This window comes from Oreochromis niloticus, linkage group LG9, assembly GCF_001858045.2.
Source record: "Oreochromis niloticus isolate F11D_XX linkage group LG9, O_niloticus_UMD_NMBU, whole genome shotgun sequence".
NCBI classification, from domain to species: domain Eukaryota; kingdom Metazoa; phylum Chordata; class Actinopteri; order Cichliformes; family Cichlidae; genus Oreochromis; species Oreochromis niloticus.
In genome coordinates, this window is record NC_031974.2 from 1648793 (window position 1) to 1665957 (window position 17165).

The window sequence follows — 17165 nt, forward strand, 5'->3', positions numbered from 1 at the left end:
GTATGGAGGGTCGAAAGTGCCAGGATAGTAAACAAGCCAGTAAATGATTCACAATATAAAAATAAAATCCTACAAGACACCACTGACATCCAGTCAAAGGGAAACAAATAAAAAATAATACAATGGAAGAATTCAGACTAAATTTATTCAAAAGGGAAAAGTAATTATTGTCACATTTTCTGAAATTCTAACACCTTCATTAATTTCTGTATAATTTATGATGCATTTAACAGTGAAATATTAAATATATTAGTCATTTAATTTGTTAATTAATGTTTACACTTTTGGTCCTCCGTATAAGCGTTACAATGTTATGTAATATAAAATCAGTTATCCTAAAATATCTGTCGTCACAGGTCAGTTTTAAAAAATTCAAGGACAGGATCTTTGGTGTCACGGAGAGCGTTTATGGTCTTTATTCACCTTTATTTATCTCATTTTTGTACGCAGCATAATTGCGTTTGCCTTTTATGAGTTATTTTATTTTAGGTGATGGTGCAGTTTGCAACATTTATTTATTTTTGTAAATACATTTGTACATTGCTGTTAAATCTAATGTATTTGAGCCCATAAACTGGTGGGTTTTATTTTCTCTGCAGTAAGTTTGATTCAGAGGATTTAAATCTGCACACTGTGTGTCTACGTTTCGGTAACAAAAAGTCACATGGTTTTGTTCGGGTCAGTTTTTAAATCTTTACGGTGATGTTGCTAAAACTGATCAGAAATCTGGAGTTTGAAGCAGGATTTGGTGCTTATTCGTGGTGTGTGCTTCTTCATTGTTACGTATTTTTTATGACTTCATACCTGAGAAGCCGGCTCTGCCAGCAGTGAAGTTTCTCCCTCCTACTGTTCTCCTCCTAAAATGGTGTCTGTAGGACCCAGAAAATCAGCCAGCGTGGCTGCGGTGTCCGTGCAGTCGAGGGCGGGTCGTGTCAGGTTATGGCATCATCAGGTGTGAGATCAGTTTGCACTCATTTCATACCAGTGGCTCAGAAACATAAGTCTGACTTCTGTGAGGTCACTCGGGAGTTGTCAGGGTTATAAAGAAGGTTCGCTGTTTGTGGTAACTTGTGCCGCTGGCCTAACCTGCTTCACACCAGGTTATTGTTGAGATAAGAGATCAGCTGGTATGAAATCACCGCCTCTCACCAAAGTCCTGCCATGATCCCTCAGAACTCAGAGCGTGGAACGTAAGAGGACCAAAGGTTTTTAGAGAGAGTCTGAAGTCTTTACCCGATGAGCCGCTTTGTCGGAGCAATTTTAAACTTCTTAAGTGTAAAAACATCATTATTGTTCTATAAGCTCAGCGTGAAATCCTAAAATAGAGCGCTTATCACTCGTATGTGTTGACTCCTTCCTTTACTTGTTCCCCATTCATCAACAGCACGACTGCAGCTGAAGGTCTGCTTTCTGAACTCTGCACAGGTTTAAGTCACCATGAGAAAATATCTCACATTGATTAATATAATACTAGCTGTAACTGTGTCATCATGAGAGCTGTGATAATAATAAATCTGCTAACTTACAGCCCTTCCTGGCTTTAAATAAACTTTATTAATATACACCATGTACACACGCTGCTTTGTCTTTGTTTAGAGAGTCGGTCGCTCTGCAGTCTGCAGAAACGTCCATGTTTCTGATTGGTCAGATGCTGCATCAGAAAAGCTCTGTTCCCTGATGCCTGCACTACACAGCAGGCTCAACATAGCCCGATATCTTCACCTTATCTGGCTTCAGTTAAACTAACATCAGCTTTCAGGTGGTTATCAACTGCTGCTTGTGTCCTTTTCTTATTAACACTTTGTGCATTTTAACAAAACTTATATTTTTCTGCCTGTAAAACACTAATGTGCACATCTTATGTTAGACCTCTCACCTCTGACCTTTGGATGCCTTTTTGGGCTTTTTTGTGTTCAAAGCTGCAGACGATTGAAGTGTTTCCCAACCTTTTGGAGCCACGGCACATATTTCACATTAGAAAAATCACACGGCACACTACCGAACACAAATGTCACAAAAAGCATATTGATCGTTTTCCTCTTCTTCTGTTTTACTGGCAGTTGGCAACCCATTTAATTAGAGGAGGTAGTTGTACTGCCCTCTAGTTGAAGAGAATGGAATTGTTCTGCCTGTTACTCGCGCTGGTCACTTAGAGTACTAATCATTAACTAATCATTCCTCACGGCACACCTATGTGCCGCGGCACAGTGGTTGGGAAACACTGACCTAGAGGATGCAGGTCAGCTGTGACGAGAAATGAAATAAAGTGCAGATCAGATCAAAGACACATTAATTATTTTCCATACGGTGGCCTTGTACAGCTAGGCTTCGCCAAATATCAACAAAAACGTGGACAGTGAACAGATTAAATAGTTAATTTATACATTTTTCTAAAATAGAAACTTGTCAGTGTTTGAACATCAAACCTTCGTATTATATGGTATTGTAAAAGAAAGCATAAGAGCATCTTCACCTCAGTTATAATTTGCTTTTAGGGAGTGAACCATAACGATGATATGTCCTGAATGGACTTTTGTTATCTCATTTAACAGCAGTGTCTTTAAATAGTCCTGTTATTTATGGAAACTTTAATTGTAAATGTCTTTTATGCATGACTGAAAGTCTGATTAACAACCTGTTGAGATAGTCTAAGGAGCTTGGAAAGAAAAGCGTCTGGACGTCTTTAGGGCTTAAAAATCTGGGACTCTCCACCAGCTGAGAACTGAAGAAGCTTCTCGGATGAAACGTCTTCAACAAAACTAAAGAAGTCCAGACGCTTTTGTTTCCGAGCTCCTTAGACTACGATCACCTGGATGACTGAGAACCTTCACAGACAACCTGTTAGGATCTCGGTCTGATTCCTCTTCACATTCAACAAAACTTCATCTGTGCAGGAAAAACCTGTAATAATTTGTTTATTTGTTTGTGTGACAGCTGATTGTGTTTACCTTCCTTTTATTCTGTGCATCGGTTCAGATGATAAGAAGTTAAAAGGCTATGCTCTAAGGAGAGACAGGCTGAGGAAAGGTAGTGTACAGAGACTCTGTGTTTGTGTTTGTGTGAGGTCACATCCTGCCGTGCGCTCACCTGACGGGTGTGTCTGCTTCTTAAACCCTGTAGAGGAGCAGAAAGAGGTGAAGAAGAGAGGAAAAAGGAAAGGTATCTGCACGACTCCGTTTGATGCTGAGTGACTAACTGAGCTCATAACAGCCTTAACTCTCAAACTGTCTGCCTTTCTGTTACAGAGTGAGGTCATTTATGACTTTATTTAGTGGCTCTGTTTGTGTTTCTTTGTCTATGACGGATATTCTAAAATACACTAATACCATTAAATACAGTAATGTTTTTACATGTTTGAGAGTGTTTATCTCGAGTAAAAGTTGTGCATACATCCTCAGCATTGACTGAAGTGTTACAAGATCACTGAAGTTGTTTCAGACCAGTGATGCCAAGGCATGAAGGAGTGCTCAGAAATGTTAGTTTCAGTCAGGATAACTAGAGTCCAAAGAGACACTCTCTGTCCCAGAAGCCACTCTGAGACGCCTGAAATCGTCAATGTTTTCTTTTATTGTCAAGTTTTTGTTGTTTGCACTGCTTGCTGTGCTAGTTTGGCTTTCTGTTATCGGCATGTAGACCTTCACTATCAAACTCTCTGATTTGTTTGTCCTCCTAGAAGATGAGGTGTTAAAGTCCACTGATGCTGAGGTTAAACTCCCAGAAGGTAGCAATCCCTCTGTGTGGGTTTGTACCTGAATTTTTGGTACTGCTGAGTGTCATGGGCTGTTTTTCCCTCTGTGTATTATTAGTAGAGGTTACAGGAGAGGCTGCTGAGAAGAAGAACACGACTCGAGGTATTAAAACCTGACAACTGCATGTCCAGAGTGTCCTGTAATGTGTATAATTTTATATTTAAAGAATGCAGAAAGTGTGATTGTTAGGAAAAAAGAGCCATAAAAATCCGAAAACTTAAGGGGTGTCCACAACTTTGAAGTCAGTGATTGAAGCAACTGCCAGTGACAGCAAAGGGCACCATTAGTTAACCTCCTAAGACCCGAACTCTTCCACGACATGCATTTTTAATTTCTCTTTGATATTTGGCCATATTGGGGCCCGATGAATGTAAAAACAAAGAATTGCCAGATTTTTATTATTTTTTTTACCTTATTTTTGTTTTTAAGAAAAATGAGAGCCACAAATGAGGATATTCATTTAAAATTTTGATAGAACACTAGCAGTATAATGTCCTCGTAAGTGGATATCAGGCCCATGTAGAGCAAAATAGAGTATTTTGGTCTAAATAACCAAAAATGTGATGTCCACATATGTGGACGGCAGGTCCTAGGAGGTTAAGCCATGCTAGGATGGTAAACGTGAGTTATTTAGGCAACCGGAGCCTCGAATATCCACTGTGACCAACAGTCAGTTATACCTATTATGGTCGCCCCTTTAGTCAATTAAAATTTGGCTGATATCAGCTTCAAGGTTATCTTCCCTTTCACCCCGGACTGTTTCCATCACTGGACATCCCTGGAAGTGGCTACTTGCACTTTCCTGTCTGTGATTTCACCCCAGTCCTCTAACTTTTGCAGAGCAGAGACCAAACTTCTGCTTCAAACTGACCCAAATTTCATGTCGTAGATCAAAGATGGTGATAACTACAGGGTCTCCAGCTGCAACCAAGAGACTAAAAGAGCTATTCTGACTCAAAGAGTCTATTGTGTCCGAGCCCAAAGCTAGTCCGTCATGAGCAAGACTTTTTTTTTCAAGATATGAAATTAAACTCCCAGAGAAAGACTGTTCAGACAGACTTTACTGTAAAGTCCCGACTCTTTAAACTGAACAACATTCGGAGGAAAACACCTGAACTAGGAATCTGTGTGACAAATCGACTGTTTTTTTATTTTTGCCTCTAAGATGTTACCCACCTACAGCACTATCTGGAGCTGTAGGCTGACCACATCTCGCCAGAATTGTGTCCCCATTAATTTGTTCCCTTCCACAAGATGAAGTTGAAGATTTTGCTGTTTTGAGACAGTGGAGGAAGTACAAGTGGTCAGAACAGGAAATACCAGCAGTAGTGGAAGCCGTCCAGAGGTAGGGAAAGCGACGACCATGAAGGTGAAATCGGCCAAATTTAAATCGGATAAGGTTTGATTTTCATGAGTCTCACGTCGTACACAATGATGTGTTCTTCACAAGGATCGTTTAATCCTTGATTCTAATAAATTGAACTCTGTGGATGTTTTGTAAAAGCAACATAATCCTAAGTCTTTAAACATTCGAAGACCCCATTTTTGTGGCTTCTAAATTGACCCTAACATTGGACTTGCATCTCTTCCCCTGCATCTCTAACATTTCCTTGGTTGCTGTGTGCCAGCACACTAATGAGTCATAGTGGTGAGCATGTGGACAGTAATCTTATGACTTTTCACCTCAAGCCTCAGACCACATCGTCCGAGGCGCCATGCTGCGGTCGACTCTGAAGAACGAGTTGAGGATGATCCATGAGAAGATGGAGGCCAAGAGGATCGCTCGCATTGCAGTGGCTGAGATCAGGGCTTTTCTCACCCAAGAGGAGGAAGCAAGGGAGGCAGTGTGGGAGCTGAAGAAGAAGGAGCTGGAGGTGGCTGAGGATCAACTCAGACAGGAGAGGGAAAGGGAAGAGAGGAGGAAGGAGGCAGAGAGGTTGGAAAAGGAGAGGATAGAAAAGGAAAAGATTGAGAAGGAGAAGCTGGAAAAGGAAGCCAAGGAGAAAGCTGAGAGAGAAAGGTTGGCTCAAGAGAAGGCAGAAAAAGAGAGACTGGAGATGGAGAGGCCTGCTAAAGAAAAGGCAGCTAGAGAAGAAAAGGAAAGAATGGAGAAAGAGAGGGTGGAAAGGGAAAAGGCAGAGAGGGAGAAACAGGAGAAAGAAAGACTGGAAAGAGAGAGGGCTGAAAAGGAAAGGCTTGAGAGGGAACGCATTGCAAATGAAAGAGAGAGAACAGAGCGGGAGAAGGCAGAGAGGGAAAGATTAGAAAGGGAGAGACTTGAGAAGGAAAGGATTGCCAAAGAAAAGGAAAGATTGGAGAGGGAACGAATCGCCAAAGAAAAGGAAAGACTGGAGAGGGAAAGGATCGCCAAAGAAAAGGAAAGACTGGAGAGGGAACGGATCGCCAAAGAAAAGGAAAGATTGGAGAAAGAAAGGATTGCCAAAGAAAAGGAAAGACTGGAGAGGGAACGAATCGCCAAAGAAAAGGAAAGACTGGAGAGGGAACGAATCGCCAAAGAAAAGGAAAGACTGGAGAGAGAAAGGATCGCCAAAGAAAAGGAAAGATTGGAGAGGGAACGAATCGCCAAAGAAAAGGAAAGACTGGAGAGGGAACGGATCGCCAAAGAAAAGGAAAGATTGGAGAAAGAAAGGATTGCCAAAGAAAAGGAAAGACTGGAGAGGGAACGAATCGCCAAAGAAAAGGAAAGACTGGAGAGGGAACGAATCGCCAAAGAAAAGGAAAGACTGGAGAGGGAAAGGATTGCCAAAGAAAAGGAAAGATTGGAGAAAGAAAGGATTGCCAAAGAAAAGGAAAGATTGGAGAGGGAACGAATCGCCAAAGAAAAGGAAAGACTGGAGAGGGAACGAATCGCCAAAGAAAAGGAAAGACTGGAGAGGGAACGGATTGCCAAAGAAAAGGAAAAATTGGAGAGAGAAAGGATCGCCAAAGAAAAGGAAAGACTGGAGAGGGAACGGATTGCCAAAGAAAAGGAAAGATTGGAGAAAGAAAGGATTGCCAAAGAAAAGGAAAGATTGGAGAGGGAACGAATCGCCAAAGAAAAGGAAAGACTGGAGAGGGAACGAATCGCCAAAGAAAAGGAAAGACTGGAGAGGGAACGGATTGCCAAAGAAAAGGAAAAATTGGAGAGAGAAAGGATCGCCAAAGAAAAGGAAAGATTGGAGAGGGAACGAATCGCCAAAGAAAAGGAAAGATTGGAGAAAGAAAGGCTTGCCAAAGAAAAGGAAAGATTGGAGAGAGAAAGGATCGCCAAAGAAAAGGAACGACTTGAGAAAGAGAAGGTCGCCAAGGAGAAAGCAGAAAAAGAAAGACTGGAAAGGGAACGGCTTGTTAAGGAAAGAGAGAACCTCGCCAGGGAAAAGATGGACAAGGAAAGGATAGAGAAGGAGCGCTTAGCTAAAGAAAGGGCAAGAATCGCACAGGATAAGGAGAAATTAGAACGAGAAAGAGTAGGAAAAGAAACGACAGAGAGAAAAGAGAGGGAGAGGATGGAACGGGAAAGACTGGAGAGGGCAGCGAAGATGAAGCTAGAGCGTGAGAAAACTGAAAAGGATAAGATGGAGGTGGAGCGGCTGGCGAAAGAGGGCGTGGCAAGACAAGGAAATGGCTTAAAGAGACGAGTGCTACCGGAGAGAAAGCTGAACAGTTCGCACGTGAAAGGTGAGGTCACTGAGAGAGTGAGCATGACGGCGGTCAGGAGAGAGAAGAGCGTCTTAGAAGAGAAGAAGAAAATACCTCATGGGACAAAGTGATGACCTCACAAATGGTCATGGCTCAGATTTGCCGGCCTCACCTCCCATATTCAGGAAACTGATGAAAAGCTGCTTGGTGGGGTTTGAAGGTCTTGTAACCACCCAGCAAAGTCTTGGCACTTTGCAATCTAGGCAGTTATTTTGAGTCTCCTTTGTAAATTAAATAAATACGATGACTTTAATTTTGGTGGAAATGCACAATCTGATTAAAAACCCCTCTTCAAGTTTTACAGAGGTTTAAAATGTTTTCCCTCCCACATGTTCTGCTTCTGTTGCTCATGCACAAAGTTACAGGACATTACACCTTCATTAAGGGGTCAAACCTGAGTCCCGTTACTTCAGTCTTAACTGTGATACAGACACCACACAGCTGGAACTGTGGTGAACTAGAAATTAGTATTTTAAGCCAAAAGTTGATCATCTTCAATCCCAAACCACTAGGGGATGGGTATCGTTTAGGTTTTTATCCGATACCGGTGCCAAACCGGTACTTTTGAAACGGTGCCGGTGCTTAAACGGTGCTCAAACCGGTGCTTAAAGAATGGAGAACACAAAATTGGTCCAAAAACCTCTCATGTTCAGCTGTTATTTTTGTAAAAAGATAACAATGTTAGCCTTTTCTGCAGTTATAGGGCATATATGGTCTCACTCTTGGCTGGAAGCAGTGCTTAAACAATGGAAAAAACACAAACTTTGTCCAAAAACCTCTCATGTTAAACCGTTTTCCACTTTTTCTTTGGTCATTTTAGCCTTTTTGGCCAGGGTGAAGGAGTATCTGCCATCAAACAAGAAGACAGCCGCATGTAACTACGACGGTGTTTGCTAGTTCACCTTACATGCATTAATGTAATAATGTGGTTAGCCTACTCAACGTTAATTACACATGAACAACATGAAGCTACTCACGCAGAGGAGAACGGCTGCTGCTGCCATCATCATCCTCATCATTTCTGCTACACTGGCAGGGCTAGGGGCCAGGACTCTACTCTTCGGGTTTTTGGGGGATGTTGCTAACTCCGGGTCCGATAACAGGCACCACACCCGCAGCAGATGTGCACGGTGTGAGGTCTCGCAGCAAGCTATCAAATACGGCGCATTTCTCGGCTTTAAAAAAAAAACACGCTATGCGTTGCCAGGTGTTTCATCAGATTTGAGGTGTTACCTCCTTTGACAGTATCACAGTATCAGCTTAAAGCACGTGTTGCAGGCTGCAGAGTTTGCATCTTTTGCTGTGAAGTACAGCCAGACTTTTGATCGCTTCGCCTTGGGCATTTTTAATCTGTAGCTCTGCTCTAAAAGAACGTACGTACCTGACCCCGCCTACTATCCTCGGAAACGTAAAATGATTGGCTAGAATTGGCTCAGGAAAAAAAAAGCACTGAAATAAAGCACCGAAATGTGCGCTGCTTTTCGGTCTGGTTACTACTGTTTATGTCAGAACCGGTGCCATCATGGCCCCGGACACCGGTACCCATCCCTACAAACCTCTCATACATGACTGTATTTGATGCACAGAAAGTAGTAGCCTGACTTCAGAAGCTTTTGGAGGGGCAACACAATAAATTCACCATTAATCTACAGATGCAGCCCACAGATTGTTTCCCTTGTGTTACTGCTGCTCTTTCAATGCTGCAGACCTCTTGAAACATAGGCTGATTTTCAGAAGGCCAGTTTCATGAGATTTATGTTGTCTTTGTGTCTTTTCTCATTTTTATGAGACTGTCTTTGGTTGATGATGTGATGGTGAAATTTATGGTGTTTCTTATCATGTTTTTTGCTCAAAGAATGAGAGCCAGTATAAGGAGTCTGATTTTTAAGTTTTGTGCTCATGTAGTGGATCTAAGTGGTGAATACAGAAGAGGATTAGGGCCACTGGGGGGAAAAAAGTGAGCACATCTTTTTTTTTCTTCTTTTCCAGAATTCTGAGATTGAAGTCAGAATTCTAACTTTAATCTCAGAATTCTGACTTTTTTCTCAGAATTCAGGAAAAGAAGAAAAAAAAAAGATGTGCTCACTTTTTTCCCCAGTGGCCCTAATCCTCTTCCGTAGGTGAAGGATGTTCGAGGACAGCAGCTTTTAAAATAACCTGTAATTAACGAAGCATCTGGAACTCACGTGTCGTGAGCTGAATAAAGAAACTTTCACAGCCTCTGAAATTATTTTCCTTTTCCTCCAAAGGTGAGAAAACCTTTGCTGAATAAATCCTGCTCACATTAAGTTTGGTTTCTTTCTTGTGGTTTAATAAAAATGTGAAAGCTACAAGAATATGAGTTCATTTGTAAAGAATACAAAGAATCGTGTAATTTTTTTAAACCCTGTTTGTTTCATTAGTTCTCTCTATTTAATGGCAGACCTATTTTCACTTGCTGCGTTGCAGGCAGGCTGGATAGCTCAGCTGGTTAGAGTGTGGTGCTAGTAACGCCAAGGTCAAGGGTTCAACCCCCGTACGGGCCAAGGTTTCATGTTATTTATGCCTCGACAAAGTTTGTGTTGTTACGGATGAACATGAGCCATGGCCTGTTAGCTCAGTGGGATAGAGCGTGGTGCTAGTAATGTCAATGTTATGGGTTCAGTCCCTATACAGACCAGCTGTATGTGCTGTTTAAAGGCTGTTGAAATTGGGCAGGAGGGTGGAGTCTGCTTATCAAGTGCATCCAGAGACTATGTGGATGCACACTTATTTCTCTCACCAAAGCTGGAGCTCAGACTTCTTGGATTATCTGTTAGTACAATAACCTCACTGCAGCACTGCATATTATTGGTCAGGTAATGTCATTAAAGGCTCCAAGAGCACAAACACAGTGCAAAAGTCCACTTCAGGGTCTTCAATTAGCTGAGGTGAAGCCTAGCAGACCCTGGAGGTCTCTGCTTAGTGCAGAGAGGTTTTTTCCATAACCAAAATACATGCAAACATCCCCAACCGTCCAAAAGCAAAGTCTGTCGAGCATTAATAACGAGGGCAGAATCCCTCTTCCTCTGCTCAGTCCTATCTCGAGCCACCACTGCTTCCTTCTCTGCTCACCGTGCGCTTGCTGCTCCGATCCTATCAGCTCGGATTTCCTTCCACAGGAAGATTATCGGGGTGCTGGCGCTCCCGAGCTCCCCGCTGCTGTTGGTTAAATGTCTTAAAAACCAAACCCTGCTTTTTGTTTTCAAAGGCACTGTCACACTTGGCTGTAAACCAAATCAGGTATATATAAAGTTCACACAATTCAGAGTTTCCTTCTGCTCTTTCCCATCTTCCTCTCTGAGTGCTTCAGTCTGGTTTTTGTGTATGCTACTTTTAAAAGGACGAGAACCATTTTTCCTTAAGTTTCCCAGTGTACATATCTACTGTTTCACACCAGTCGTCCCTCAATGTTGGCCTTAAATCAGAAATACAGAGATTTTTAAAAGCTTTTTATGGACTAAACGAGTCTTTAAAGCTGATTTGTAAACAGTTAATTAACATTTCATCAGCGCTGTTTTTTGAGAGCTCGGTTTATGTTTAATTGTCAAATAAAAAGCTGTAAATAACTTTGCGTGGTCTTTAAAACATTTATATTCTGAACACTAAACAGGACTGAAAGAAGCAAAGAGGCTGCATGTAGGAGACACACCTGAGAGGCAAACAGGTAAGTTCACACACACACACACACACACACACACACACACACACTCTCCCTCTGGCTCTGCTGACTCTCACCTGATACCTGAGAAAACCACTGGGAGCTGACCCCATTCCCACCTGTGGATCCGGACCCGCGAGCGTCTCCGTGTCCTGCCAACAAAGCCTGACCGGCTTCACACATTCACACTGAAGTTCTATATCAGCTCCACCCTGGAGCTCCTCCACACTGGGAGCTGCCCAGTACAACCAGTCTGCTAGTGTCTGAGCTCTGCTGGAAACCTGATTTGTTCTCAGCGTACTTCTTGTCGCCACTCGGGGTTTTTTTGCTAGTGTTTAAAATTGCTGAACTACCGATACCTGATGTCTTTTTATTATGTTCACGTCGACATCAGTGTTATACAGAAATATAGGTTTTATTTATTGAAAGAGATCTTTAATCTAACTTTTGCACTTAGATGCTCTCGTTTTGGTTTTTGGTTCCTTAAATGCAGAAATTTTAAAGGAAGTATTGAATGAAAGCCACAGTTTGTATAATTAGTTCCTATTTATCTTTAAACATACACGCTGTATTATTTTATTACACTATTTAGTGAGTAATTATGCTGTTTTTCACAGGTACACTATGCAGCCAATGCAGTGTTTTTTGTGTTTTTGTTGAAAACAGAGTTTGTTTAATAGGTTTCTGGTATTTGCAGCCAATTTAATCTGAGTGATTCGGTTTAAGTCATTGTGTCTTGTCACCTGTAGAGTGCTGTGGCCGGTTAGCTCAGCAGGTTAGAACGTGGTGCTAATAACGCCAAGGTCACGGGTTCGGCCCCCGTACGGGCCAAATTCATGACTGACAGCAATTATGTTTTTGAAGTCAAATGTTAATCCCAGACTTTGTGGTAAACATTTTCCCAAAACATCTTATGTGGAGATAGGGGCTTTTATTGTGAAAGGCCCAAACAGGATGAAGCTGATTTCACATTTACATAGAATAAAAATGGTTTCCTGTGCAGACTGGACGACAGGACAAACAAACACTTCTGCTATTTCTTATTTTTTCTCCACTTCAAAGTCAGAAAAAACTTCAAACGTCACAATTTTTATAAATCTGTGATAATTAAAAATTGTACAGAGTTAAATTGTATCAAAATAGAAGTCAGAAAGCATCAACAAACTCTTGTTTTTCCTTTAAAAACACATTTGTTCAACTTAGTTTTCAACTTTTTTCACCTTTTTGCTCCATCTTGTGGTACAAACTGGTATTACACGGAAGTACAGCCTGGCACTAGTTCAACTTCAGTAGATAACTGTCTGATATAATACATGCATGCTGTTTATGGTTTAGTTCATTTGGACAGACTTTAAGCATTAATTTACAAAAGTACCTCTAAAACCAGTAAATGAGTTTAATGGATAAATAAATCTGCTTCCAGCGTTTTTAGTGAGTGACGCACAGTCCTGTGCATTCTCCTGTTATATTTGGACTGATGAGTTTATTTGACGCTTGACTAAATATAACCTGACTTAGAAATAAATCCTCTTAAACATCATAGTCCTGCTGTGAGATCTCACTTCCTGTTTTGATGCGATGCTCAGCAGCATCCTTACATGGATTCTAACCTGGATTTGAAAGGATGGGGGAGGAAGTTGGACTTCTGACGGGCGTTCAGAATATAATCACCTGTCATAAATCACACATGATGTTTACACTGAGCTTTAACTTGTTCCAGCACCAGCAATGTTTTAATCCTACTTCAGTCATTCCTCTTTTTATCCTGTAAATTTTAAGTGTTAAAAGCTGAAGAAACCATCAAGCCTGCGGCTGAAACACCCAATCAGCAAGCTGCAGTGCCGCGAGCCGTGGAGCCAACAGAGGCCGCGCCATCCGTGACTCCGCCCAGGGAGAGCGAATCAGGTACGCGTGACCAAATCTGCTGAATGAAGGAAAAATTCAGTCCAGTTACCTGAAGAAGAAATAACTTTGGGACCAGCAGATCAGTCTCTCTCTCTGTCACTACTAGAGATGGACCGAGCCGATATTATGTATCGGTATCGGTCCGATACTGACCTAAATTACTGGATTGGATATTGGAGAGAAATAAAAAAATGTAATCCGATCCATTAAATATCAAAAAAGCACCTCACAAAACTTGCGACACGGCAACTCGGCTCATAACCGTAGCACGTCGGAGCAGTGTGCTCACGTGATAGAGCGGCTGTGTGTATTTGTAGCCTCGCTACCAAACCAGCATTTCATCTCCGAGGAAGTTATCCCAGAGAGAAGTAAAGCAAGTGTGTAAGTTCATCTCTGAATGTTTGTAAAGCGTTCCCACGTTAAGCTTAACAACCGATATATGGAGCGACTGCCTCTCTCTCTCTCTCTCCCTCCTGCTGCTACTTCAATCGTGAAACTGCTTAATGATCAGCTGATCGGCTTTTCTGTCGCGAGTCCGTCTCTCTTCTTTGTTTTTGGCCCACTTTGCACCAGAAAGAGGAAACCAGCGGCTGAACAACAGCAGCACGTTTAAGCTTGATAAGCTGTTGTTAGAATGTATTTAATATTACTTTCTACACCAGGATCCTTTTCTACGTAGCTGACGGCTGGTAACTGTGCAGGGGCGGATCTAGCAAAGTGTAGCCAGGGGGGCCGATAGGGCATGAACAGGGAAAAGGGGGCACAAAGACATACTTTTCTTTCTTATTCTCATTTAAAATGTCTCGCTTTTAATAAATAATTATCTGAATCTTACACCCAAAGTTTTAATCTGATGTAAAATGTATAGAAGTCCATTACTGTATATAGTAACTGTTAAGTCTAATATACCCTAGTAAGCTATAGTACTTTTTCCTTTGGGAAGGTACCATCTGTGCAGTCTGCAATTCTGTTGAAGAAAGATGTTGAATCTATTTAATTATTCTTGAAAAATAATTCATTTCTGTGCATTTTTTTTCACCCTGCATCAAATTAAAGTTGATTACATCGATTAAGCATCATGAGGTGGAGGGTGGGGGGTGGTTCCCTATTTTTTTTTGCTGGGAGTTTGCAACCCTATTAGTTAGGTTGCTTAATATTTCTGCTAAGTACTCTTTAAAATACCAGAATAGGGAGGATGTTCAGGTTTAAGTTTATTAGATTGATCAGTGTTGCTGAACTATGAAATATTTTGGGTGCAGTGTATTTTTTACATACAGGTATAACAGAATAGCTTTAGTGTTGTTGTTTATTTAAATTTGAGTATGAACTTATACAAAATGCAGCAAGATATTTAAAAACAGTTTTATTGATAAAAACACACTATATCGGATTCATATCGGTATCGGCAGATATCCAAATTTATGATATCTGTATCGGACATAAAAAAGTGGTATCGTGCCATCTCTGTCACTACAAAGTGTTTGAGCTGTTGATATAATGAAATAAAATAAGGAGCTTCAAGATTAAAATCTGCAGGTCTCTGAAGAGTTTAAGACACGCCTGAGTCGTTTGTCACATGAGGACTAACCTGACTGACTGAGAGCGACAAACACGGCTGCTGTTCTCTTTGTGAGAGTAATGTGAAATATAAAAGCATGTAGTCGACTCCACGTGGCTGAAAGTGAAGCTGTTCTGTACGTGGCCTCGTCGTATCCACAGCACCTGTATGAGTCTGAATGCTCACATTACCTGCAGCCCCACACACCTGTGTGATCACTGATTGGCTCCCTCAGCTGTTGATGTCATGATGGTAACATTATGGCTTCTTTCTGTGTGTGTGTGTGTGTGTGTGTGTGTGTGTGTGTGTGTGTGTGTGTGTGGTCCAGCTTCTGGATCTCAGGATGTGGAGTCTGAAATCCAAGGTTGGTGCTGCTGCTGCTGCTGCTGCATGCCTCCACCTTCTTCTTCTTCTTCCTCTGGATGATGAGATGTTCACGCCTGCATCTGTATTTCTGTTTACATTTCACAGATTAATATGAAGAACAAAAACACAGCAGTGATCACTGACTGACACCATTTTCTGTTTGAATATTTGGTTTTTGTGGATCTGTTTATGAGCTGTTACTGCTTTTTGTGTCGCTTTCATGGATTGTAGTTTTTAAAAAGATGTAATCACACAAAACATCAGTGGAGCGGTGCTCCCGTTCAGCTTTGAAGCACACACAGAAGTTTATTAGTAAGCTCTGTAACTTGAGTCTTTCAGAGGTTTTTAAATAATCTGCGTGCAAAAATGTGTTCAACATTGAATGAACAGCCCGGCGTTCTTCGTGTTAACCGGCTTAACAAAACCTAAAACCCGACTTTTAGATAGCAGTTATCGCAGTGATGGTTATCTTCTGTCTGTGTAACTCCGGCTCTCTGCTTCAGGCACTGAGCAGGCGTTTAGCGAATCATTTGACCCAAAGTGAATAGAATGAGCTGTGCTTACTTTAGTCAGAGACATTATGAGAGGAACAGAAAATAAAATCAGCACAGGTGCAGTAAATGAGTCCTGAATCGTTGTTTTGCTGCTGTTTAATGTGACTGCTGCACATTGTAGCTCTGAAACTTTAAACCTGGCGCATTTAAACATTAACAGCCACTATAACTCAGACTTGTGTCTGCAGATTGTGTGTTCAGACTATTCCTTTTATTTAGTCACCAAATCAAAGTGAAATTACTTTAGCTGAAGGCAGACGGAGTTATTTCCTAATCCATCCAGTATCAGGGTAAAACTGACTTTAGCATTAGGGCCAAAGGTTAAAGCAGATGGTCTCCAGCCTGATGCATACTGCAGCGCTGTAACTGTACATCGTTCATGTTAGGCTCTATGAAGCACACTCCTTCTGGACAGACTCTGTATCTATCCAGCAGGTTAAAAGAGAGCCACCACACACCTGCCTAACCCATTAATCTTGCTTGTTAGTGACATCGTAGCTGTTACAGTCCAGATGTGGCAGGTCGCCCTCTGCTGGAGGAGTAAAGGGATGCTGCATCGCTGCACACTTCTGTTGTGCTGAGCTGCTCTGCTTCTTCTTCTCTGCATTTATTCCTTCAGTGCAATGCATGATGGGACGCCGTGCTTGGGTAGTGAGCTTCAGTCCTGTGCTGCATTTTGTTTCATCAGGAAGCGTGGGGCTCGTTTCATATTTGGGGTGTATTCAAACTACAGTGGAGCGACAGCTCAGACTTCTGCGTCTTCCTCACCTTCCACATATTACCACACACCTTTGTTACTGTGTACTGACTGTGTGTGTGTGTGTGTGTGTGTGTGTGTGTGTGTGTGTGTGCTTTAACTCATTTTACTGATGTTGTTTCCTGTTTACTCTCTAGCTGCTGTGCCCCTCCCTCCACCAGCGGAAGACTTTGTACCAGGTCAGTTAAATACAACCAGGCAGGGTTTAAAAAAAGGTTTCTTATTATTCTCAAGTGGGTGGAGGGTCAGGGTGAAGGTTTAAAGATGGAGGTGAGAGGGAGGAAGGGAGGATATATGGGACAAATGGTGATGAAGATGATGTAGCTTGTATATGGAGGTCCTTCAAAATGCCCCGAAGTGGAAAACTGGCCTTTTTTCATTGGAAGGCTCAAACTAACTAACAGCCTGTAGAGACCCAGAAATCAGATGATTGATAAACTGAGAGGATCAATTAGTAAATCATCTCCAGATTAATGAACAGAGGGAATTTACAGCCTCTGCCGCCTCTGTTGTCAGATGTATTATTTAAACTCGTGGACACAAAGGAGTCATTTTGAGTTAAAAGCGGCTGAAATATATCAAATCAAAAGTTTACTTATTAAATGAATTAATAAGTAAGGAAAAGGTGATTGATCTAAACTGATTTTATACCAAACGAGTGCATTTCATTTGGCCACCTTACATTAAATCTGACATTTCACACTGTACTTACTTTCCTGGATGTAATTAGATTACTTAAAGTATTTTGGCCGTTTGCTCACACGCTGATTCCTCCACCTGCTGCTCCGTGTGTGACCACGTGATCACGAACAATAATAATAATCACGTCTGTGTCTTGGTTTTTCGTAGATGATCCTCAGGAAAGCATAAGTCCTTACGGTGAGCGGCCTCTGTCTCT

The 17165-nt window shown here is 41.7% G+C and overlaps 1 protein-coding gene and 1 non-coding gene across 16 annotated transcripts in view; both read left to right on the forward strand.

Moving 5' to 3' along the window:
- The window catches only part of unm_hu7910 (un-named hu7910), a 44430-nt gene that overhangs the window by 17046 nt on the left and 10219 nt on the right, over positions 1-17165 (forward strand). For 3 of the 15 annotated variants that reach the window (XM_005468114.4, XM_005468108.4, XM_005468111.4), the window contains 5 exons: positions 11080-11133; positions 12907-13032; positions 14919-14954; positions 16405-16446; positions 17117-17146. In XM_005468114.4, the coding sequence (XP_005468171.1) occupies positions 11080-11133; positions 12907-13032; positions 14919-14954; positions 16405-16446; positions 17117-17146 (288 nt within the window). Of the gene's footprint in view, positions 1-2976; positions 3160-3673; positions 3722-3806; positions 3852-5438; positions 8082-11079; positions 11134-12906; positions 13033-14918; positions 14955-16404; positions 16447-17116; positions 17147-17165 lie in introns of those variants that run through there. The other 12 variants (XM_019353560.2, XM_019353559.2, XM_019353568.2 and 9 more) reach the window with 10 other exon arrangements.
- On the forward strand, positions 9900-9973 carry trnat-agu (transfer RNA threonine (anticodon AGU)). Its single transcript has one exon. It is a non-coding gene; the product is annotated as a tRNA-Thr (tRNA).